This window comes from Cyrtonyx montezumae, unplaced genomic scaffold (assembly GCF_038088225.1).
Source record: "Cyrtonyx montezumae isolate F1298 unplaced genomic scaffold, pur_monq_1.0 scaffold_6, whole genome shotgun sequence".
Classification (NCBI taxonomy): Eukaryota; Metazoa; Chordata; class Aves; order Galliformes; family Odontophoridae; genus Cyrtonyx; species Cyrtonyx montezumae.
Window position 1 is genome coordinate 4,942,101 of NW_027072067.1, and position 26,444 is coordinate 4,968,544.

At 38.2% G+C, this 26,444-nt stretch overlaps 1 protein-coding gene across 1 annotated transcript; it reads left to right on the plus strand.

The window, feature by feature from the left end:
* Positions 1–498: 498 nt before the first annotated feature.
* IL17RD (interleukin 17 receptor D) lies at positions 499–16,609 on the plus strand. The gene is made up of 12 exons (XM_065749327.1): positions 499–556; positions 4,229–4,354; positions 6,137–6,255; positions 6,680–6,800; positions 7,669–7,713; positions 7,804–7,955; positions 8,701–8,766; positions 9,263–9,317; positions 10,138–10,248; positions 11,791–11,975; positions 13,355–14,294; positions 16,494–16,609. The coding sequence occupies exons 3-12, from the start codon at positions 6,208–6,210 to the stop codon at positions 16,607–16,609; spliced, it is 1,839 nt and encodes a 612-aa protein (XP_065605399.1). The 5' UTR covers positions 499–556; positions 4,229–4,354; positions 6,137–6,207.
* Positions 16,610–26,444: the final 9,835 nt, after the last annotated feature.

Below are 26,444 nucleotides of genomic sequence, written 5' to 3' on the forward strand. Positions count from 1 at the left end.
GGGTAGTTCTGACAGAGCCTTAGTTTCTGACATAGAGCAAGACATAGTGTGTTTTGATAATAGTTGAGAAAATGTTATAAAACATTTGATCAAAACAGTGTCTGATATGGAAGAATGGGTTTCTGCCCACTGGAAAAGTGAGAGAGATGTAGGTTGCTCCAGAAGTAAAAGCCTCCCATTTATTTATGTAGAAACTACAACAGATACAAAGAGCACGGTGATATTATTTGATAGAGGAAATTATCAGCTGTAGAATGCTCTTTTCCAACAGTCACCACCCTTAGCAGTGTTATGTTGGGAACATCAGTGAAAGCTATGTGCAACCTGATCTGTCACTGCTTGTGTTCAGATTGTCTGACTGATGTTGTGCCTAAACGAAGGAAAAAAAAATAAATTCTAAGTTCTGTCATCATTCAACACACTACTTATAAAGCAAAAATGTTCAAATAACTTTTTTTTTTTTTTAATTCACAGTATTTTCTTGATATTTCTCTACAGGGTCTGTCATCTGCCACCAAGAACAGTGGGCTTCTGAATATCACCTTTAAATATGACAGTAAGTTGAAAGTTTTCACTTCATTCACAAGAATCAAGTATGCAGTCTCAGTTGTCAATACCTAGCAACATCTCTCTTAGAAGTGGCTCTAAGAGTAATATGAACTCTAGTTTTGAAACAACTTTCAAATCTAGGTTTGTTTCTCTTCAGACTGGTGGGTCTTCTTTCCTGTGTTTCACTAATTAGAATGAGTCGGTCTCATCATTTGTACTAGCTTCACTATCAGACCATTTACCCAGTATTGGTCTGAGATTTATAACGCGTTTCCATTCTGTTGAATAATGCAGCCATTGAAAGCTTCACACAGAAATTTGGAAGTGCCCATCATCAGTATAAGCTCAACATGTAGAGAAGAGAAGGTCCCAATTTACAGTAGCAGTGTTTGTATTAATGCCAGTGCAAGTTCCATTCATCCCTTCCTCCCTCCCTCTCCCCCCCCCCCCCCCCTTTTTTTTTTGTCTACTCAAATAACTCATTCTCCTTAAATTCCTCATGTTTATGCTGACTTCTGAATTTGGAATCTTTCACTGTGAATTCATTTTTCAATCTAATCTTCTTAAAGAAAATGAGCACAATTTAAGCACATTAGATTGTACAGGAGATAAGTGCATACGAGTTACCATTTGTTTTCTGCACAAAGAACAACAGTAAAAAGTATCAGTTGGAGCATTTATTTTGCACAATGCAGTCTAAGTCCTCATATCTGTCACATCTTTTCCATTAATTCTGGAAGCAGGAACTGTAATTAACCAATGGCAAGAGTTTATTCTAAGTTCTGCTGGCACTGCACACTTCCTGAACAAAGGCATTATTTGAGCTATGCGGTACCTAGGGAAAGAGGTCCCTGATATCAAAGCTAAAGTGTTCATATAATGTGGAAATTCATTCTAAGATTGAGTAAACTGGCGTAAAGCAGAATGTGTCTTTCTAGGTGTGATTTTGCCACACAACAACACTAATGAACTCAGTTTTATGTTCTTCTATTAGTTGGTTACATTATTTATTCGGGTGAAAAACAAATGTTTGCATGTTTTAGTATTTCAACTGTATTCAAGTAAAATAAGTAATTTCCTGAAAAAGTGTGCACTTCTTCCTTGTTTTCTTCCTAAATATGTTGTTCTTTGAAACATTAAATCAGTGACTCGCAGTCAAACCTCAGACGTTTGTGCTATAATACATTTTGGCAAATTATCATTTGACCATAAAATTTTAGTAACCAGGATCCAAAATCTTGGGCTTGCTATTAATTAGTTCCAGACCTAGCAAAAGCTGTTACTTCCAAGTTTCCATTGAAAGAGATGCTCTGTTCTCCGAAGAGGAAGTTCACGCTGTCATTGCATTCACTCGTAGCAACAGAATTCTACAAACAGCAGAGTAAATACCAATTGCCCACGGTGTGGAAAGAGCAATGTTGTACAAACGGTTCTGTTTTTAATTGTGGGATGGTTACATAAAAGACCTCTTGCCATGGTTGTTTGTAGCAAAAAAGCCATTTTCTAGAACTACTTTTTTGCTTATTTTTTTCCTTTTTTTTTAAGGAGCACACATCTGAATTACATTCTGATTCCTTGCAGTGGTTTTTATAGCACTTGATTCTTTTTAATTGTTACAAACTCTGTATGTGCAAATGCAAACCACATAGATTATGTCTGGATTTTCAGGTTTATCATCAGTCAGTAATTTATATCAACAATCGTTTCTGGATTTTGTTGGCTTGAGTAGTACAAAAGCAGAATGTTTGTTCACACGTGCAGCGTTTAGATGAGGTGCTAAGGGATTTGATTTAGTAGTTGGGTAGGGATAGTGATAGGAGGATGGTTGGACTAGATGATCTTGTAGGTCCTTTCCAACCTTATGAACCTATGAATCTTCATTTGTGTTATGCTCTCTAGCCACTGCTTCTCTTCTGATCACAAAAAATGAGCCAAAGTACCTCAAGACTTGAAAAGCAATAAAATCTGCTTGTTGGTCTTGTTTTGAATGCGTGAAGTGTTGGCCAAGCCCACCAACAAAGCCAAGAATGCTTTTCTAGTAGTTTACTTTCTTGATGAGAGGTGAGATGTGCAGGCCTGTGGTCACAGAGCTGCAGTTTTATGCGATACACCAAACGTTATGTGTCTGACTGTAAGATAATGAGGTAGGATCGATTCTGACTGAGTCCAGTGGCAGGAGCACGGTCTTACAGGTCTGGTTACTGAATGGATGGCAGAGAAGGATGAGTTTAAATAGTTGAGTCTTTGCCATGTGAGAGATGCTTGAAGTCAAGAATTTCTGGTTAGGCAAAGATCTCAGTGATAACAGCAAAGTTCATTCATTATTGCAGTAATGGGTGCCCGCCCCCTGTTGACGAGGGAGAGATTGCACACTGGTCAGTGGAATTCATTCTGTTCTGCACCCTAAACCCGAGGCAGGTAAAGCTCTCCTGGCTCTTGCTCGTTGGTTGGGCATCTCAGGCTGACAATCTCCCCATACATTTCCATATAAGGTCTGTTACCAAACTGTTGTTTTTTTTTTAATGTATGTTTTGTGCTTTTCTATTGGTGATAGGAGGGCAATGTTTCCAAAAGTTAGCACATTCTTTCTGTTCTGTTCTAGGCTCTCCCCACCCTGCATATTTACCTTATCTTGTGCCTGTCTCACTTTTACCCAAGTCAGGATACCCCAGTCTCAACTTTCCACTGTTCATCAACCTTCCTTGTGGAAAAAAGAAACCAAACAAACAACTTATATAACTGTTTCACAAGAGTGTTATAAGTTTAGTAAGGCTTATGCTAAATACAGAAGATACTGGAAACTTCCACTGCAAAAACATAATCTACCTCTCACAGTAGTCAGGATCAAGCAATATTTGTGTTTAAAAGCACTTCTTGGGTACCAGTTCTGAAACTTCGCATCGTCGTTGTTGACATAGGTGCTTGGTCACTCACCAGCATTCTCTTGCTCTGAGCAATGTACTTGCCCAAATTAAATGACTGTCCTTACATTCTGAGTCGTTAAAAAGTACTCTTTAAGGGTATAAAAGTATACAAAAGGTCTAAAAGTATACAAAAGTATACTCTTTAAGGGTATAAAAGCATATAAAAGTTTTATAAGTATAAAAAAAAGTACTCTTTAAGGGAGTTCTAAAATATGTCATTTTTACTTTCTGTGATACAGGCTGCTCTGGCATTACTAAATGGTGATCTTTGGAGTCCTGCAAATGAAGCTTGTCAGCTGGTCACAATGGCTGTTCTCAATGAGTTCTGAAGTTTTGAACTGTTTTTCATTGTTCTAAGACAAAAGCTTCATGTTGATTTACTGTACAGTATTTATTTCTTTTTAAAAATAAATAGTGTGCATAACTGTGCTCAGTCTTGAAGAAATGTTAGAGAATTAACTTCTTTATTCACGTGGAAAAACATGGGCCTTGCTGGAAACTGAATAATCTTTGAGATTCTCTGCTGTGATACAAGAACTAGGTTGAATTAGGTTGCCCAGAGCAGTGGTGGGAAACCCTGAGCCTGAAGACATTCAAGGCCAGGCTGGACCAGGCTCTGAGCAGCCTGATCGAGCTGTGGGTGTCCCTGTTCATTGCAGGGGAGTGCACTGTGTGACCTGTAAGGGTCCCTTCCAACTGTGGGTTCTATGAACTCATATTTTTCTCTTAAAGCATTTATTTCTCTGTATTTTCAGACTGCACTCCTTACCTGAATTCAGTGGGAAAACATGTGATTGGAGACGTGCAGAATATAACCATCAGTCAGTATGCATGTTATGAACAGGTCGCAGTTACAATACTTTGGACAGCAAATGCCATTGGTAAGTAGTTGAGGAAGATGGACTAATTCATCATGTCATTAATTCTTGCTGATCAGTATCAGTTAAAATAACTAAATTATGATTGGAAGCATTGAGAAAACTACTTAAGAAAGAAATTCTTAGCAACTTTACAGAAAATCATGTAAATCATTATAGCTAGAGTTAAGCAGAGTAATCAAATTAAAGCATTTGATTAATGTTCATTTACTCATACAAGAATCTCTCAACTTGCTATTTCACAGCTCATACTTCCTCAAAAAGTTTAATTATTTTTTTTCTTACAATTGAATAAGATTGGAAGTTTCTGTTTATGTGGTAAGATTTCATCCTAAGCATAGACGTATGGCAGCTAAAAATGTGTCTTTATTGAATTTGACATGCACTTTTTAGCCTAGATTTGCACTTAAGTCAGACATTTTAGATATGAAAAACTATTCTCTATGTGACCTCCCAGTATTAAATCATGCTTTTGGAGTTAGATAACATTTTACATTTGTAACAGCCAATAATGATTAATTGCTGGAGCTTAAGACACTATATGGAAAATACACCAAATTCTGCAGAGACATGTGCCTGAAACCAGTTGGTAACCTTCAGCTGCAGACTGTATGTGTCAGAACTGTATGGGAAACAAAGTCTGGTGTTCTCTGTTGTCTGAACAGAGGTTAATCCTCTGGGAAGCGTGAAGGCACAACTGCTGTTGAAGCATCTTGGGTAACACAGAGGCTGGACACTTTCTCTTTTGTGGCCTTCATGTAAGCACAGACAGTGCTTTTGTTCCATGGAGCATTAGGAACACATTGGGCATGTTCTTTCTCTCACACAAGATTAACAAGATTATAAAACATTTAAAGAAAATCTATTGGAACAGAAGAGGCTCTTTATTTGTTTATTTAGATGTATAGTGTAAAGCCGGGTTAATCTGTGTTGATTCTTGTGGCATTTACCTCATGAGAGTTCTGTCTGTGCCTCAGATAAATGTGTATTCTGCCATTCGTAGTGCTGTCTAATATATGGAATTTGATGGAGTAATGGTAGAGTCTTGAGGAACTGTGCTGTGACTTTGACACCCGAGCCACAAAACATCACAGCATAACACTGATATTGTCCTGTGACATTTTTATGACCGTGACCCGGTTTAGTCACGTAATTAAGTAATCCCATGATGAGAACATTGCAAAGAAATGCAAAGACTGCTGAGAATTGGTTGTGTTAGAGGAGTTTGAAAAAAATATGGCTGTAGTTCTGGCATTACTTATAAATAATTGAATGTGTGCACTCAGAGTCAAGCTTTCTGTTATGCTGTTCTATATACTAGAAACAAAGATATTGTAATAGCTGCTATCCCTTCAAACTGATAGTTGATAAATTGTAAGAATGTGTTATAAAGACGTATTTCTGTTATTTGCTAGCAGACTGTTGCAATCATGCAACAGTGCAAATCATGGAAGTGCAAAGTTACTGTAAAGTGTATTGCTGGTGAAGGTACTGATTATATATATTGCAGTGATAATTTGGAAGCCCCAGCTGCAGTGCTAGTCCCTTTGCTCTGAGTTTTACACAGGTGTGTAGTAATTGCAGCCTTTGCCAGAGGCTGAATTCTGAATAGGCAAGAGAGTAAATGTGGGAAGAACTGATGTGACAACAAGCATCAAAACGCAAACATATTTCATTTGAGGGTTAGGATTTCATTGTAAAGAGAAATGAACTATTTTTGTATCAAGTAAAATATTACTGAATGTGTTTTGAAATATTAACCTGTTTTAAATGCTCTGTTTGCAGGGATTGAATACCTGAGAGGATTTCGAGTAATACTTGAAGAGTTAAAATCAGAGGGAAGGCAATGTCAGCAGATGGTTTTAAGAGATCCAAAGCAGCTCAGTCCAAGTTTTAAAAGAACAGTAAGTGCTTTTGTTCAAGAGATGCTTCAATGTTGCTTGACTGTGTGTAGTCTTGAACATGTTTATGTGCTGTTTATAAATTTGCGTATGTGTTTAGATAGGTGTATAATTAATGTGCTGTTTACTGGGATGTAGATTGCTTCCTAATACTGTTGACTTGGAGACAGATCTACTCCCCTTCTTTACAAGTTTTTCTGAGGCTGGAAACTCACAAAATCGTTAGGGGTGACAGGGGTACAGGTGGCACATCTGTAACAAGTCCACATCCCAGCTCTGTGTGAAGCTTCCTCATGTCAATGTGTAATGGAGAGCGAGATCAAAGTTTCTTGATGTATTAATCGATACTCGTGTTTGCAGGTCTGTGGCTTATACTGAAATAAAATGTCTTTAGTTGAAGTTTTTTCAATCTTGTGTTTTTGTGTAGGGAATGGAATCGAATCCTTTTGCAAATCTGAAGTTTGAAACAGATTACTTTGTAAAGATTGTCCCTTTTCCTTCCATTAAAAATGAAAGTAACTACCACCCTTTTTTTTTCCGAACTCGACGTAAGTATTGCATACAAACTAGTACTGTATAATATCCTTTCCCCTCCTTTTTTTTTTTTCTGTTTTGTTTTCAGAAGTAATTTTTCTGATGTAAAAGAATAACTTTTCATGTAAAATGTGATGATGACAGAGGAGTCTGGGTTAAGGTAGTTATTGACATAGTCTGTGAAGAAAGATCTGTGTGTTAAGTGGAAAGCATTTGAATTCCAGTGATAAATCTGTAGTGTATAATTCACGTTAGCTGCCAACCAGAGGGAGGGTCTCAGGAAGGCCTGTAATTGCCTGAGATCTGCCTGCAGCAGGATTACTGTCCTCGTTCTCAGGACCATTTGACCTGTGAAGGTGGTTCATTCCTTTTTGTCCCTTCGCTGGACACTGTGAAAAAGCTTAAATTGTTTTTGCTTTTGAGATCAGTTTCAAAAATGAGTCTGTAGAGGGTAGGTTTAGATGAATGCATGTGAAATGAGGTAGCAACAAATCAAATTGAATTTCTCAAAATTACTTAGCAACTAGCAATTCTTATTGCAGCCTAATGAGAGGAAACTTGAATAAACTCATCAGTGCCTGAATAGAATTAAATAGAATCTAACTGTAAGCATCATTTGGGGTAAAATGTTGGTACTTGTCCCACTAAGGACTACTATTTTCAAATTAATGAACCGATGTATCTCATTTGAAGATAAGAAGGGACTTGAATCATAACATAGAAGCTGAGTTTGCAAAATATATTTACTCTGGGCATAATACAGAACAAGAGTGCTGACTTCAAAATGCTGAAGTAACTCGCTTCCTTTGCACATTTTTTTTATACTTACATTGCATGGCATGTGGATGCTCTGTCATTAATACCTTTTACCTCTATTTTTAGCATGTGAATTATTGCTACAGCCAGAAAACCTCATATGCAAACCTTGTAAGTAAAATGTATTACTTTCTATATACTTATAAAGAGTTGCTGTCCTTGAAGAGTCACTTGCCATTTAATGAATATTTTCTCTGACAGACTGGAAGCCACGGAATCTGAATGTTACACAGCAGGGTTTTAATATGCAAGTGTCTTTTGATCACGCCCCCAACAACTTTGGATTTAGGCATTACTTTCTTCACTACAAACTGAAGCATGAAGGGCCATTCAAGCAAAAAAGCTGCAAACAGGTACGTCGCTGTGTTTTGCCACTCTCAAAAGCAGAAAACCCATTCACATGGATGTTCTAAGGTTCCATTTTATTTAATTTATTATGGAAACTTAATAAAGAATTCGATCACTTTTAAATTTTAAACTATTTGCTCCTGTTTCTGTTGTGTTGTGATAGCACTCGTCAATCAAAACAGCACGAGTGCCCCAGTGCTGTGGAATGCATTAAGCAAATGAGAAGAGGCTTTTCTCTCTTGAAGTCTGTACAGTTATACAACTGATTAGTACTTCAAACTGCATCTTACTGCATGTGTTCGGTGTTCCTTCCAATCCATGATTTTGTCTCTACACCAAATTTTACCACTGAACACCCATTTGAGGCGGTGTCACAAGGTACCACTCATTTCAGAGTGTGTGTAGAATTAGGATTTCTGTGATTTCATGCAGCTGTGTGTATGTCTTCCTATGCTGCAATGTGCTGTATTGTTTTCCTTAACTTTGATTATTATTCAATGGCAAGTTTGACCTCAGTGGACAACCTTTGAAAACCGTTGGCTTTTTTTTTTATTGATAGTTGATCATATTCAAGTTTTGCAGGCAGAGGATCGTAGTCCTTGCATGTTTGAGTAGAGACTTAGTTGAGCTGGTTTAAGGTGTCCTAATGCAGAAGAGCACCCTACATTTCTAAATCAATATGAATGTATTTTACGATATATTTTAAAAGTATGCAAGTGTTATGCAGAGTATTTTCTTTTTTTTATATAGGAACAAAACACGGATACTACAAGTTGTATTCTTCAGAATGTAACTCCAGGGGATTACATAATTGAGGTAATGTTTACAGAGTCATTTGTACTACAACAGAATGAATACATTTATGGAGGAATTAACTGAAATTAAAGTCAAAGACTTTTAGTAACTTCAGGCATCCCTACTGAGGTACCTGGGCCAAGGAAAGGTTTTAGATTGTTCTAGACCTTTCCACAGTTGTGCTTCTTTAAGCACGTAGTACTTTCATTTGTGCCTTCAAGTAAAATTGTGAGCCTGAATAATTCTTGGATTTTGATTCTTCTTTGAAATTATAAAGTTTGGCTAATTTCTACTATATTGAATTTAGGTTTCTTTTGATGGATGGCAGTAGATGAACTCTAAAAGTTAGTAACAGGAGAATGAGCTATGTACTGTCAAAGACAAATGGTTTCACTTGTTAGTACTTTTTGAACAGTAAGCTTCTCATCGGGTTGTGGATGCTGTTACAGTTGTTTCAATATTGCACAAAATAAAAGGAAGTTTCCACTAAATAAAATTCAACTTTTGCTTTCCAAAGCTGGTCGATGACACTAATACAACAAGGAAAACAATGCACTATGCACTAAAACCAGGTACGCATATTGTTTTTTAAGTAGTATGCCGTTTACCTTATTAATTTAGATTGTTTTGATCACACTGGAAGTAAAGGTTGATTTGATTTGTCTGTCTGCTGTAATGAAGACTGTTGATACAAATGTGCTGCATTTCTATATGTTTACATTTAGTACAGTTTAATCAAGATATAATTGGGAGTAGTTCTGGGTACATCATCTTTGTTATAGGTATGAGAATTAGTAATCTGTACCTTAATTGCAAACAAATGATGCATGCATTAGGGTGGAAATAATATAATGAAACTGTGAGAGCAGCCTAAACACATTACCTGGCAATGCACTTCAGCCCTGAAATGAAGTTAAGCAGTTTGGAAAATCTCTCAGTTGAATGCTTGGCCCTGTCATTGAGAAATTAAATGAGGATTTCACAGTATAACTGCAGACTCAAAGCATAGCCCTAGGTGGAGGCAATAAACAACATGGACTGATGTGAAGTTTTCATAGCCTTTGTAGGAAGCCACTATATGAGCTCCAAGGAGTGAAAATCCAACAGTTCCAATGACTGTTGTGTATCATGTAAGAAATATAACTCACCCCCACATCGTGAGGGTGCAGAATACATAAAGCACTTGTTACTGATGTTCATTGCTTCGATGCTGTGGTTATCAGGACAATCAATACAACATTTATTTTAAATGGAGCAGAACATGTTTGAATTTACTGTACATTGGAGAATTACCTGATAATAATATGCGGTAGCAATTTTAAGTTCCCAGTGTAAAGATTTGATTAAATTGTTTTAATAAGGACATGCCTAATTCTGCTTTGTTTTTCAAAGTACATTCTCCGTGGGCTGGACCAATAAGAGCTGTTGCCATTACAGTCCCTTTAGTTGTCATTTCAGCATTTGCAACGCTTTTCACAGTGATGTGCCGCAAAAAGCAGCAAGGTAAGAGGGTTTATTCTGTACGGATAGAGAGAGGCACATTTGCAACTAAAAAGGTCCTAGCTAGTAGTTTTATTCTAGACATATCTTTACCTGAAGAACTTTCTTTATCAGCTCTTCCTCTTTCCTTTCCACATTTGAAACTGTGTTGAAACTTGAAGCAAATTCTTAGTCCAATACATGATGGGGATTTGTTTCCAACAGAAGTACTACATCACTAATCTAGGCTTCAGTGTAGAAAGGAGAGAGCTGAAGAATTGATGGAAATTATTTTTTAATTAGGGTTTCTGTTTATTTCTGAAAGTAATGCATGACCTGTGTAGAACACAAATGTAATTATAAATTGCCATATTTTAAGCATTCCCTTATTTAATTCAAAAGTATCTAACTGAAACTCATTTTAAGCCAGAAAGAAAGTAAAGCCATGTGACACAAATATAATTCTGAGCAGTGTCTGGTATACTACTTGTATCTGTTATTCCAGATTGCTCCCTTTCCTGGAACTTGCCTTTACATTTCATCCTAAGGCTTCTCCCTAAATTTACTCTTCCTAAAACTTAGTTGCAGATGTTTCTGTAAATTAGATTCCATCCCTATTCACTGATTTCTCTCCCCTCTGTGTGCAGGAGCTGGCAAGCTGTGCTTGTTACACTGTGATGTTAAAAATCAGTTGGCATTTTTTTTTGTATAGTCTAGGGAATCGTGCTGTTTCATGAATGTGGAAAAAGTGATTCCATTCCCTAAGCCTCACATATCTGTGTTATCCATCTGAATTTTGGAAATGAGATATACTGCAAGGGGTATATGCCATTTGGGTTGAATCCTTTTACCTTCTGGTCTTCTGTGGCTGTTCCTTTGCTCACAGCTAACACAGTTCCAAGAAAATACAAATCACTGAGGATTTGTCAACATGGGGAGTTGTTCCAGAGTAGTTATTCGTGGTGAATTGTTCTGAAACAAATCCCTAGGTCAAAGTCTATATTTAAAATAAGCATGTTTTATTCAAAATTAGTTTAAATAACTGTTGAACTAGATTGGCCTAGTCTGAAGTAAGGGCACCCATGTTCCAGTGCAAATGCATCCATCCAAGGAAGGAAACACTCATAGCTATTTTGAACTAAGTTAATTTTATCTTAATTCAGATGAAGGCCAAATTAATTTTCAAAAGCATTACATACCAAAGAGATGCTGTATGATATTCTGAAAGGATCTCTACTCCTAGAGTTTAATATTCAAAAGGGCTTAGTTATTCAGGAAGCTCTTCTTTAAGGCTTCTTTCATAGTGAAGTGAAACAACTTCATTCTACTTACAAACTAAAACTTTTCTCGAGTTTTCTGAGTTGTGCAGCAATACAGTTTCATATTTGCCTTTCCAAGTATGTTCCACATGAGTTACAGCTCAGAAGCTGGTAAATTCAGGGTATGGCTGGAAAGACATTTGAAAAAAAAGCCTTTTCTATATGCTTTAGTTAAAAGTCTAGAAAATTCGAAGAAACAAAAGAAAACCTTTGTAGCATGAATTCTCTTTCTTTTTTTCCAATTTAGAGAATATATATTCCCATCTAGATGAGGAGAGCTCAGAATCATCAGCTTATGGTGCAGGTCTCCCTGTGGAAAGACTTCGCCCTCGGCCAAAAGTATTCATCTGCTATTCCAGTAAAGATTGCCAGAAACACATTAATGTCATCCAGTGCTTTGCTTATTTTCTCCAGGACTTCTGTGGCTGTGAGGTAAGCTCGACATTTCTTCTGTTAACAGAATTACTTTAATTAAAGAGCACTTGCAAAACTCATGATAGAAGTGGGGTATTTCAGTGTCTCCTTTGAACAGAATAACTTGCATTGTTTTTCTACATATAGTGTAAATTTTCTTCACTTAAGGAAAGGAATGGATCCTAAGCTGTATAGAAAGGATAATTGTAGAAAACAAGGCAGTTACTAGTTTATTTTTGTTGATTTTTCATCCTGCTACTGTGATTCTAAATGGTTGACTTGAAAATAATTTTTCAGCTCTGCAGCAAGTCTGACCTCTGGTGGCCAAGCACATGAACAATGTTGGTGACTCATAGTTCAATCATATGCTGAAAATGGTTTAGATCAGATGTTCTATAAATAACAAACTGGAATCCCCATTTGAGATTAGTACATTCTAGATTAGCATTTAGTACTAATACACCTTAACTTTTAGATTAGCATGGAGTTGGGCCGTTATCACTGCAACCGTACCCTGCCATAAATTATATCAGGCATCATTTCAGATTTGTAAATTATATCAATAAAATATTGTTAGCATCTATGTGCAGAAACAATCTGTGTTAAATTAAATTAATGGGATTTAATTACAACACTACTGCTCAGTGACTAACAGAACAGTTGCACAGTTTTGTTTTATGTGAAACTGGAATGTTGCCTCATAAAAAGCAAACCAAATAGCATTTGAAACCTCTTAAAGTAATAACGTGACAATACTAAAAATCCTTTCTCACAAATGGAAGATCAGAAGTTTTCCTGAAGAAAAGAAAAAAAAAAAAAATGCAAAAGCAAAACCACCTAATCGTGCCTTTATCAGAGCATCTCCCAAACAGCTGTGAAGTGACTTCTCTCCTCATACCTGATTACTTTCTTCCTGTAGATGACTGTGTAGAAGCAGTCTTCATGATTCTTGGTGTTCAGAGTATCTATTTTCAATCCTGATGTAGGTGAGATAGCAAAAACAGATATTTCTCAGTAAAAAAAAAATGCTTGAGAGAAGATGTGGTAAGTGGATTTGGTTTTGAATTGTATCTATTATGATTTTTTTTTTTTTACCTTAGCAGCTCACTGGTTTCACTGGTTTCCTTAGTCCAGTGAAATATTCAGCCCACAGGCAATTTTAGGCTGGTGAATAATTACTGAAACAGTTGCACTGATTCTAGTTTGTTCTCTACCAATGCCGTGTTAATGATTGCTTATTTCTCTTTTAAAACAGCTTGCATTTGTATCGGGAGCAAGACATAGTTAAACTCATAATTCTCAATTGTTGGATAATATTTTTTTAGATGTTATTTATTTAGATGTTATTAGTAATATGTAATAAAAATACCAAGCAGAACATTCTTTTCTTTTTCCAGGTGGCTCTAGATTTGTGGGAAGATATGAAAATTTGTAAAGAAAGTCAGAAAGAATGGCTCATTAAAAAAATAAATGAGTCTCAGTTTATCATCATCGTGTGTTCCAAGGGAATGAAATACTTTGTTGAAAAAAAGAATTGGAAACACAGAGGAGTAACCAAAGACACAGGGAAAGGAGAACTATTTCTGTTTGCTGTGTTGACTGTTGCAGAGAAGCTTCGTCAAGCAAAGCAGAATTCAAATGACCTCTGCAAGTTCATTGCAGTCTACTTTGATTACTCCTGTGAGGGAGACATTCCTGGTATTCTGGATCTAAGTACAAAATATAAACTCATGGACAATCTGCCTCAGCTTTATTCACATTTACATTCCAGAGACCTTAGCGTACAGGATTCAGAGGTGTTTCCTGTTAATGTTAGTAAAAGGAATTATTTCAGAAGCAAATCTGGTAGGTCTCTTTATGTTGCCATTTGTAATATGCATCAGTTCATTGATCAGGAACCAGACTGGTTTGAGAAACAATTTATTCCCTTCCTTCCAAATCCTTTACGTTACTCAGAGCCTGTCATGGAAAAATTTGACTCTGGCTTGGTTTTAAATGACTTAGTGAATAAACAGGCGGCAGATGACGATTTTTACCTGAAAACAGATGTAAATATTATTTCAGCTGGAAATTCAGACTCTCACTGTATAATTCAGCACTTAAATCTTGGAGAAGACTTAGAAACTCAGGACATTCAAGGTGGTGGCAGCTCTGTTCTTCGACCATTGTTACATGCTGTTAAAGGCTCAAATCTTAAAGATATGCCTCGAGATTCTGGAATCTATGATTCGTCTGTTCCTTCATCTGAATTATCTTTGCCTTTAATGGAAGGACTACTGACAGATCAAACTGAAACATCTTCCATCACTGGAAGTGTTTCTTCCTCATCGGGTTTAGGTAAGATACAGCCAAGTGTTAAAAAATATATTCAAACATCATAAAATACTAAAGATACTATGTAAGGACACACAGAAAGCTGCAGAGGAAGGTGAGTATTACATACGGGTGGTCAAAAAATATGGGTTCTAAGTAACTTTAGGAGAATGAATCCTAACGGTAGGGAGGTTATCGTTAGCCAAGTAAGATCTCGTAAAGATCATATTTGTAAGCCACTTTTCATTAATTGACCTAATTACCAGAAAGATTGCATCTTTCTTCCAGAGGCTCCTTGGCAGCTGGCATGCTAAGCTGGCAGCTGTGTGGTTTAATCAAAAGGGTACTGTGGGGAAGCTTACTTAAAGAAAGGCTGTACATCTAAACTGATGTCCTGTTTTGCTCCAATACATACCAGAACCTTTAGGAATGCGCTCTGTACTGTGGATAACTCAAGCTTCAGATCTGCAATAGGCTTATTGGATATAGAGCTCAGAGAAATGAACAAAAGGGTTTCACTGGAGGAATTTAAATGCTCAGGAGACTCTCAAAAAGAGATGCAATTCTTACAGTTATATGGAATAAATATTGCCACAGGCCATGTGAAAAGCTGATCTCACTATACCAGTTTGAACACATTGACTTGACATCGCAACTGCATCAGCATGAAATGTTCCAGCAATTGTATTTATAGGATAAGAACATTTGAGATCTTTCTTAAGCAGCTACAGCAGGTGAATATTGCATTTTGTTGTTGATAAGCTGTTCTGCTCTCTTGACTGAGCGTTGGCAATGAGCTAACCTTGGAAGACTTCTGTCTTAACCTAAATGCATACTTTTCATTATTCACATAGTTTATAAGCCATCTTTTATGCCATAATTTTGTTAGAGAGGGAACCTATATTCAGTGATGGATACAGCATCTATATCTATAGGTTATATAGTCTGTAGAAAAAAAGTAAAAAAAATAGGAAAATTTCTGTGGGAAGAAAATTTATTAATTTAATTGTATGAGACGTAAATATCTAGTTATTGTTTCAAAATTCGTATTATGTATGTTATTTAATTTCCTGCCATCTTCTAAGTCAGCTTTTTTCCTGTATTTGTGGGAAAATTTACAGGCAATATCTGTGAAGGTAGATTAATGTCCTTCTTTGTGAATGCTTTACCAGTATTCCCCTCCATCACAGAGCTCTCAGCTGAGTATCTCTGCTGCCAAGTGGTCTCTGAAAGAAAGAGACAGTCTTCCCAGTAATTAAATCTCAAGTCACATACATGCTTGTTTGCATGTTTCGGCTACAGATGCTGGATGTTATAGCACGAGCTGATAAGGATGAATCTTAACACTGATGTTCCAGCAGCTAAGGAAATCAAAATAAGTTCTGAGGTTTTCTCATTCTTTACCCCTGTCTAAAAATACCACCACGACTCTCACTCAGACTTCTCACCCAAACCATGGCCTTAATTCAGTACAAAAAGCTATCTAGAACTGAGAGCCACCTGCCTATTAAATAGATTCCAACTCTTTACACCTATTTACTGCCACAGACATACAAAATACTTATAGCACTAGTATTTATATGTATGGTAATGAAAGGAGTAAATAGAACTGTGTTGCTCATATTCATGTTATAATAGTTGGACTAGACCAACCTATGACTCTGAATTCAGAGTACTGTTTCTGTTCTGCTTACCTGTTTTTTATCCATTGCTTTGTCACTACATAAGTGAATGGCTCTGCCATTTAGCAGTGAGTATACACAGCTCGTGGAGGATCTCCTTTCTTCTTTAATAGACAGATCTATTTGATCTTTTTGAATTAATAAGACACAGTTTCTATCGCTTTCAGTGCAATTCACAAACAGATATTATGCTAATATACATGTACAGGATTGCAAAAAGAAGATTCTCAAGAGGGATCATCACATTAGGCATGACCCACTGAGTTCCAAGCCAAAATTATGTGGCAGAAATCCCAATGAACAGACCTTTAGTAGGTCCATTCACTGGTAAGATCTTCTCCAAGAAGCTCTTTCGGGGTGAAAAGTAGTATTAATTCTTTAGATAGGGGGTTACTGAGCATAGTAGTTCATTATGGTTCAGATGATTTTCTTTGGTTTTCTTTACACTGTATCTAAAACGCTGAACAAATACAAAATCAGTATTTGGAGTAATGAACCACCTTTTTTTCTTTTTTTTTCTTTTTTCTTTCTTTTTAAACAGGGGAAGAAGAACCTCCTGTAATCACTTCCACAAAATTCTTAGTGCCTGGAATATGTAAAGCAGAACTTCATTGCCATATCCATACTGATGAACTGCAGGCAATTGCTCCTTTGTAATACATCAATACGTTGTTATGCATTGCCACTTTATCAGCAGCCTCTGTGCTTTAAACAACTATTTCAGCACTAAATCTACTTGAAGGAACAAATACCCCCTGAAGACGAGCTGTTATTCTTAAGGGATTTTTGTGGCCAGTGAACTTGATCCTATTGGGCTCAATACAGTCTTTCATGATTTGAAAAATGCAGCATGGAAGAATAGATGAGAAAGAATTTCAGTATTATTCCTATTACTAATTTAAATTTCATGTTGTTATACTGTTTATAGGTGTCATAATAAAAAGTGACCTTATTTACTAGACATAATCTTGTAGCTGGACATAAAATTGTTTGGAATACTGAGTTTAGTAAACTTTATATTCCAGCCTCTGGCGTCAGATGCTGACATGTTTGATGGCAGCAGTGTTGTAGTGAACGAGAGCAGGATGTTTTTAAGAAGAAAGACAAAAAATCAAAGGTGAGATCAAGAAATTCTTGATCAGAAATTATTTTCTTCTAGAAACGTTCTGGTTCATGTCTTCTCTTTCCCAAATGTTAATGTCTCAGCGTTCAGTTTGGGATAAATGTGTCTCCTTGTTCTGTATGATTCTCCTATCTCTTCTCCACAGTCTGGCTATGATGACACACAAGTAACACCATACGGAGTCTGAAATATCATTTTTCTAATGGACATCAGTTCTACATATACTGACTCATACTATGTAAACTAAGCTTGCTGTTTTCTTCCTGGAAGTGCTAATATAAAGAATACTTTAAGGAGTTGGGGAAGAAACTCCAAAATCAGTTTAAATACACCATTCTGGTTCTGTTCAGCCATAAGCTAAGTATGCTGTATGGGACATGCTGCTACAAAATCACCAGGGGTAAAACAAATTGAGACAAGCTGTTAACAGACATGAATACTTTGCTTTGTGTTGAGCCAACCACTAAACAGAAGCCTATGAGTTATTTGGAAGTTCACAGTACTTATCATTACTTAATGATTAAGAGAGTATGCTATTCTTAGCATTATATTAACAAACAGGAAAAACAAAAACAACTGGTCATGTTAATGTATTTTTGTGCAGTGGCCAGGTGGGTACACCCTTATCCTAGTATAGCTGCTATTTCCAAAGAGAAACTTCTCAAATGAAATCTGAGGATTTCATTTAAGAATTTCATAAAAATTTAGCTGAGTAACTAACTGCAGTTCTGGGCAGCAGAATAGCAACAGCTGATAGTGGAGGATGCCTTCTCAGCGTGCCTTTGCTGGTTTTGCTCATGCAGTCAAACTCTGACTCATTTTGTCCATTTTCATTTTCAGGAGGCTACTTTAGAGATGTATTGAGGGAGAATTTCAATACCTCAAATATTCTTTCCATTTTGGTAGATGAGAATTAGACTTTACTATTTGTTATGTTATATTTTAGTAGCATGAGATAGAACCATTAAAGCAGTGATGATTTTGACTGAGCAGCTTTGAAGCTGTAATTTTGTTTGTTTTTGCATTGATTTATATGTAATTGTTTGAAGATCCAAATGGAAGACCCCTGAAATTGTTGTCACAAATCCATTAAGAAGGTGCTATAAAGAGTAAAAGGTAACAATTATTTGAACTTATCAGTTGATGGCACAACTTTGGCATGGTTTGCAGTTTTAAGATGGAGTTCTAATACAATGACATGTATGTGTTAGATTTGGAAGTTCCTGTTAATGTAATGTCCATTAATCCTACTGTAGCTGTTTTCTGTATTAGAAAGAATGGAAAAATCTCAGACTCACAGTACCTAAATAAGCTTGGGTACAGAGTGGAACATCTGCACCTTCACTGATTTCTTTATATGCTGTAACAAAACCAAAGTGATTCATTTTTTTCCCCCCCATTCCTTTGTGTTTAAAAATACGTGGCTCAAACTAGGCAGAATACTGTAGAGGTAAATGTTCCTTCACTAAATCTAACCATGTAATTTCTTGACTTAGTGCATTTTTTGCTAATTTTACCAGAGAAAAGTGGTTAGATTGATAAAATACAGGCAGAAAGGTTGCAGAAATTGCGTGCTGAAGAACTGCTTTGCATGGAAGTGCCAAAGCTACGATCATGAGGAGGAGGCAATTTCTTAGCAATTGGAAGATGAAGGTAAACCTGCTTTCCTCTAGGGAAAGTTCTAGTACACATACTGTTATTTTATGTAAGGCTAAAGACTGGAAAGATTCTGTGGTTGTGTTAAATTCAGTGTTACTTAAAGGAATGAAGTTTTCATTTTGAGGTATAAGAAAGCTCTGTTTTGAAAATGGAGAAAGGTGGTTGCCAGTTGTTTTTAATGTTTTTACTTTGACTTCGTCAAAATTTGCTGTATAATCCTGCAAATCTTAATTGTTGTGTAATTATAAAGGTCTGTGTGGATGCCAATCAAATCTTTCATAGGTTGGAATAAAACAAACAATTCCTTTGTAGTATAAAATGGAAAGAGTATATTGCATGGCCTTGGAAGAAAGTATATGTAATGGCAAATGTGTAGTAGAACAAACCCACGCTTTAAAATACACACACACACACAATTGAAAAAAGATGATATGATACTTGATCTAATTTAGGTATAATGTTTTATGAAGCCACAGTAATTAATAAAATATTATGTATATTGACAGACTAGAGGGAAATAGTATTGAGTTTGCAAAAGTTCTGTATTTTTTCTCCAAAGAATGTAACAGCTAAAATCCTAGTAAAAAATATTTTAAAAACAAATATGTAAATACACATATTAGAGGTTAGCTTACTACTATTTTCAAGCATTAGTAAACTCTTGATTATGTTAATGGTGAAAGGATCCCCTTAATTACTACTAGATGGAAGTGTGTGGACATTGGATGTTTTAAAATATGTTTGTCAGGAGGGTGGAAAGCCAAAGGTTCAGGGTACAGCTGTTTGTTCAACACTTTGATAAGCATCATTGCCATAATTGTAGCAGTACATAAACACAACTGTTGAAAATAGAATGTGGCTGATATTTGCAGAAATAAAATTTTATAATACTTTAAGTTAGAAGGTAAGTATCAGAATAAAATGGTTTCGTTCAGTTGGTTTTATTTGGCTTTTCTTAGTAGTATAGAAGGGCTTAGCTTCAGTCCAGTTGTTTTATCCGATTTCTGCACTTATGCACACCACATGAATAATCAGACTTGAACTGCTGTTCACACTCCCTATCTAGAAATGAAACTGATATTTCGGTGTGTATGTAAGACTGTAAGAAACTGTAGTTGTCTGAAAGTTCTGTATTGGAAAGATCGGGTCTGATTTTTTTTTTTTTTTAATAAAACTGCCTTAATATGATTTCATATTTTTTTTTCTATGTATCCTTATGGAATGTTGCCTAGCATTACATACTTATGTGTCAAGTGAAATCTGTCCACGTGAACTGTGAAGTTGTGATGAACTGCACTGGCTTCATTTTGCCAAAGAAGATGCAATAATCATCTAAGATTTATATGCCTTTGTTTGTTTGTTTGTTTTTAAATCAGAATGAATTTCAGTGTTCCACTCAGTGAAGCCTCCAGACTGTATTCTCAAGGATAAGTCTTAAAACCACTCATATTCCTTATGTTGCTCAGGTAAATGAAGGCTTTTATAACAGACTTGGTCTGGCACGACCAAACTTACAGACAGAAAAAATCTGTAATGAGTCTGTAGAACTGTTACTGTTGAGGAAGTGAACCCCACACTTCACGCTTAGTTTGCATATCCAAGGCTGTGTTGAAGGTTTGCATTTTGACGTTACAGGATGCTGTTTAAAATGTTTATTTCTCTATCTCTCAGCTCCAGACTCTGCTCCTCTCACTACATAAATCAGAGACATGCTGAAATTCATTAAGTGTGTTAATAGTTGCATTTATAATTCAAGAGAGAATTTCAAATTACTTATCTGAACTGGAGATCTTCGAGGTGTATAGAAGGATGTTCTGCAGTCCTATTCTTTGTGTGCTCTGCTTGGAGTCATACACAAGGGACTCTGTGGTTAAAAGAAAATGGAAAGGAGGTGCTTCCCTAGTTTTTATACCTTTGGTTTAAAATATAAACACCCTCAGAATGTTTTCCTGATGTTTGGGAACTGCTGGCCCAAATTTTTCTACATGGATTGATATGGGGATGTGCGTATGGATTATATATCTCAAAAAACCTCTGAGAAGTTAGCTCTTACTTTTCTTTATCTTACATTTCAATACTGTGGTGACCTGATACTGAAATGTTCCTTCCCCACCCCCCAAAAAAAATCAAACCCCAAAACCCTAGAACTTTGTATTTGAGTTATAGTGACAAAACGTGCATTGCACACAATATGTGTATTCAAACAATAAATGATCAGAGCTGAATTACTTGTAAAAGGTCAGAAGTTAAAGGCTGTACTATAGATTAGTGGAAGGAATTTTTCTCTCATCCTGCAATAAATTATCATATTTTACTTGCTGTCATTATCTGCTGCTGTTTTCCAGACTCAAAATACCAGAACTATTGTCAGATTATATCTTTTACAGCAGGATATTATTTTACTTTTTTTCTGCTAGATGTTATTAAATAAAGCACAATTTACATATAAGGTTCACTTTCATGGGTAGATGAAGCAGTCCACAGAAATAGCAGGAATTGGCTGTATTGCTCTCAGAAATCAAGAAGGAAGTATTCTTTCCTCACTGTCAAACATAAACTGGATGACCAGAAAATGAAATGCTTGTCCATGTCTACCTCAGTGATAGAGGCACAGTTCAAGATTTGTGTATCTTATTTCAATACAGACATTTGGGGACAGCTGGGAGCTTGAAAACATTAAAGTGAAAATGAGAGATGCAGAAAAGAAATATATAATATATGTATTTATAAAGTTAGATATATCAGTTTATTTATACGTGTAAGAATAACATCTGGAGAATTTTCTTCACCTATTAATGTAAAGACTTCATTTTTTAGTGGATGTGGAGCTGTAATGTTCTAGAGTGATTTACCACAGAAATCCAACCACCTTTCTTTGCAGACTGCTGGCAGGTTTGCCTTGACACCGTGAAGAAGATTGAACCAGCAAGAGCGAGCGTGTGGACTGTCGTTCTGTTGGGCTGCTGATGTACCTGGAATTCTAACTATTTAGTCACTACAAAAAAGGTCAATTTCAGAGAGGCAGACTTGTTGATTACACGAGTCAGGTAAATTTATTGCATAATAATTATGTAATGGATATTTCTTCTCCACAGGGGAAGTATGCACCTGTGGAATCACTTACTTGTAAATCGTAGAACATGTGCTCTCCCTGTGCAAATTCTGTACTACCATTTGTCTGCAAATCAACTTGAACTTGCTTTTAGCTACTGCAATAGCCAGTACTTCATGATGAGATTTTACTCAACTATCAGTGATCATAATTTCTTAGAGGATATATTCCGAGCAGAAAACAAGTGTGTTAAGTCTTGGAGACCAATGCAGTGTTTATCCCATATAGGATTAAAGCACTCTTTGAGGCTACGCTCTGACTTTTGTCAGAGTAATGACTGGTATGAACAACTGTAGGTGGAGAGTTCTTTATTACTGCTGGCAGGACCCTAAAAATCCAGGTTAAAAATATTAATAGAAGTCACTCCTTTCATGGCAGAGACAATTTATTTCTAATCCAGTTATAGAGGACTAAATTTGCTGGAAGATTGGATACCTGGCATAGCAATTCTCTTTCAAAGAAAACAGTCACCAGTGAGATATGTAGGAAACTGGAGGGGGCTGAGATCATTTCACTGCAGCCAGGTACTGCCTGGTGAAAGTAGTGTGCAGTGCAATGTGCTGAGCAGTAATCACAATATAAAAATCCTTTTTGGTAGCATTCTCAAAGTCTTTCACGACTGCTGTGTCCACACCCCTTTTTAGCAGTGCTGTATTTCTCAGGTGATTCAGCCGGTTTCAGTGGGGCTGATGATGAAACCAGATACTGACAATGTGAGTGAGAAGCATCAGAGCTGTGAGTTAAAAAAAAACACCAATCAAGTGCACAACTAGACATGCAACTGTCGTAAAGAAGTGTTAATATTGTCATTTTACATGACAAATGGATAGGAACTAGATAGGAACTAGGTCTGCTTCAGAGGAGAGGTGGGACTGATGTCAGATGAGGACAGAACACAGGGATTTGTGTCGTAGTCTTGAGCCATACTGGTGCTTTCAACAGCCTGCAGACAGTCAGCGTGTTTGGTTAGAGATGTGATTGCAGCTTTTGCCATTTTGCAATAACCCCCAGGGTAGAACAGTCCAGTGAGTGTTCTAGTCCAGTCCGGGCACTGTTTTATGCCCCAGCCACGTTCTGTGACAGGTGAGCAGCGAGCTTCTGCTGCTGAGTGTGGTGGGAAGCAGAGGGCTGCACAGCAGGGCTGCAGGAAGAACTGCAGGAGGAGGAGGAGGAGAGTGGGGTGGATACAAGCTATGAATTTTACTTAATCTGCAGTAGGGGGCTGAAGGGTGAGCTAGGGCAGACTTGTGGCCTCCCACAAGTTTGATAGGGGCCTATTTCAAAACTCACTTCCAGAAACACTATTGCTTGATATGAGCCTGGTTTGTGGGAATCACTCCTTTATCTTTTTGGTGAGTCAGGAATGGTTTCGTTGCTGTCAGTTACATCATACCAATTTCAGAACAATTAGAAGTGAGAACAGCATTAAGCCTGCTTGTCTTTAAATGAACGATGCAGAGAACGTTCCCGTAACAGTTGTTAGTCATCAGCAGAAAGGAAACTGCCTGCTCACTGTTGTAGCTTTTGCAAATATGCCAAGGTGTGACTGGAGTTAGGAAGGAAACCACCATCTCTTTGCAGGACAGTTGGACGACGCTCGGCTACCGAGGGTGGAGTGGGAATAATAGTTACAGGGGATCAGGAAAATGGGGCAGGATTCTCACTGCTGAACTTGACCCTCTGCTTAGGCTGCCTTCACACCTGGGAAATGAGTGTATTTGAAAAATTGCTGCCCCCCCGTAAGTTGGCTTTAAAAACAAAGATTATCATGATCTTTTTAAAATATGACTCTCAAATGTTGCTGTGCGTTAGGACAAGCTTCAGGACTGAAGTAATTCATTTAAGGCAGTCGGTACTTTTCTTAATAAACAAAATTTCATACTGAATATTTTAAAAGGCTGAAAACAGCAACTGCATGTTGTGTCATAGAGTTAATCTTCAAAAACAAGAATTACAAGTTAAAAGCTACTAGCAATTGAAAAAGAGTTCTCTCTCCCTGGTCAGTGTTTTCAGCTGATCTGGCTGAGACCCTTTACATTATATAATTTCCATTAGCTAATCCTTCCTTCGCTGTGTAAGTGGAAATGTTGAGGGCTCATAGAACAGATGGAAGGTAATGGTTTCCAAACAGAGCATCTCTTCCCATTTCCTGATAATGAATACCAAACAATGCCCCAAAACCATCGCTTTCCTTTACAGCCTTGCTAAGTCCTGAATGAGAAATGGACAGGCACGTGCTGCCTTTGTATCAGGTGCTCCAGTGGCACTCTGGAGCAGGGGGCAGGATGGTTGCTCTCCAGTTCTGGCAGCTGCTGTGATGAAGACTGTGCATTTCAGGAATCCATCACAGACAACCAGACCTGAGCAGCCCCAGAGGTTGCTGCATTCCACCAGTTACACTGGTCTTGCTGTGAGCCAGATTTTGCTCATAACAGTGTAATTCCCTGGGTAGGGAAGTGCCAAGTCCCCGCACCTGATGAGTTATGTGAAATGCTGCTTTAGGAATGATGGGGAAAAAAGAAATTGCAGAGAACAATTACTTTTGTCTGGCTTCTGGTAGCATAGGAAAGAACAGAGAATAGGTATGGTTGATTTTTTTTGATGCATGGCTCTGTAGCTTTCTCACTATGTGCAGCTTATCTCACAGTGGCTGTAGCAATTTTACCCCAACCAAATGCAAAGGAGAAATTGTTTGGTCATTTTTTTAGTAGAAGCACCAAGTTTCTCCAATCTGTATTTCAAAAAACTAACAAAGTAGGCTGTGCTGAGTACCAAAACATAGGCCAGAGTCACAATTTGTTTGGGAATACTGTGGGATCTTGGTGGCTGATTTCCAGTTGAATGCTCTGTAGTTTGAGTCTTTCAGAGCATTTTTAGACTCAGCTCTTTGAAACAACTGGAAGATTGAATCTCACTGCGTAATGCCGGGCTTGAAATGGGAAACCTAAGCATAGTGAGACCCGATTAAATGTAAATTTATAATTTAATTTTCTATTGTAAAGTATTTCTGGTGCCTCTGGGTTACAAAACGCGGGGAGCTATTTTTTGTCTTTTTCCATGGGCTGCTTTATGTTGGCAGCTCTGCTACGGAAAAGGACCGAGCACCTTTATTTCATTGGAGCTTGCATTTATTTTAAGTGATCGTTGCTACACTGAAGTAGTGCCTATAGACTTGTTATTGAATGCAAGTTCCCGGGTGTACCACGGATGTTTATTCAGTACGTCTTGGTTCGTTATTGGCGCGGTGGTGTCACCGTCCCTGGAGGTGTCCGAGCACCGCAGAGCACAGACAGCCGTGGGCTGGAGGTTGGGCCGTGTGATCGCCGTGCCCCCTTCCAGCCTTACACACTCAGCGCCTCTTTTTGCCCTAACGGCTCTCGCTTTCTGGCTGTCAGTCCCCGCGGGGCGGGGTCCACGCGTCTCCTCGCAGCCCCGCCCGCTCCTCACGCCGGCGGCCGCGGCCCGAGCTGGCGCCGAGTCCCGGCCGGGCTGCGAGCTCCGGGAGCCCGGGAAGGGCCGCAGGGAGCGCGGTAAGCCGCCGTCCTCTGTGCCCTTAGCGGAGCGGGAGAGGCTCCCGGGGGGGGGCTGCGTTGCCTTCGGGGAGGGGGAGCGGCGCGGGGCGGGGCGGGACGTGGGGCCCCCGGCTCTGCTTTATTGTTCCCAACTGAACTCTCCTTCGGTTTCCCGTCGGAGCCGGGGTGCCCGGGCTCGGGCACGGCGGTCCGGGTCCGCCCTGAGCCGCGAGGCGAGCAGCTCCAGCCGCAGCCCGCTTTGGCAGTGCGAGCTGACGCGGCGCTACCTGCTGCTGCTGCTCGGATGGTCCCGGCTCAGCGGCAGTTATTAATTCTGGAGCAGGAGCGTCCTTTCTGCGCGTTAAACCTTTGCCTTTAGGTAGTTAAGCCAATTAACCTCTTAAATCGCGGGTGTGCTGGAGCCGTGTTTGTGCGTCGGCCGCGTTTTGAAGTTTCTGAGCGGTTCCTCTGAAGGATCCCGAGCGCTGTGTGGAAGGATCTGAAATGGGAGCGTTCGGAATCCGGATGGAGCACTCGGGTAGAGGTGATGTGCGGACTGAGAAGTCGTTTCTGGTTTGCCACTTTATCCCTTTTTGCATTATAGGTACGCGTAATGGAGGGCTGCAGGACTGGGGGCATTGAGTGCTGCTGGCTTGTTGGATTGATTTCTGTTTGTTTTATCAGTCTCTTTATTTAGTTATTTATTAAATCTTGGGGATACGAGCATTGAAAGCTCACCTGAGTGCGACAGATAGCTCGTGCACTTTGAGAAGTTGTTCTGATCCTTAACAACTTGGAAAATTCAGAGCAGAACTGCGTTGCAAAGAGTTGAAGCAGACAAAAGTACTCTAAATTGGCTGTACAAGGAGAAGTTTGGGTGAGAAGTTTGACGTTTGGGTGTCTGCATCTATCCGTGTCCTACAGGCTCCTTGGTTCCTTCCTTCGGGCTGTTACATCTGAGCAGCACTGCATGCAGATTGATGTAGTTCTTCCCAATCACACGTGTGATGGATATAGCCTGGGGGTGCCAGGCCTGAGCGAGTACACTGCAGTAGGTCTGGGTTGCGTGATGTGGTCTGTGCCTTG

What these genes read in the sequence shown, in the direction of transcription:
- IL17RD (XM_065749327.1), top strand. Translation starts at nt 6,208, where the DNA reads ATGGTTTTAAGAGATCCAAAGCAGCTCAGTCCAAGTTTTAAAAGAACA. An exon ending in GTGCCGCAAAAAGCAGCAAG is followed by an intron (nt 10,249 to 11,790) that starts GTAAGAGGGTTT and finishes TTTCCAATTTAG; the next exon opens with AGAATATATATTCCCATCTA. An exon ending in TTCTTCCTCATCGGGTTTAG is followed by an intron (nt 14,295 to 16,493) that starts GTAAGATACAGC and finishes CTTTTTAAACAG; the next exon opens with GGGAAGAAGAACCTCCTGTA.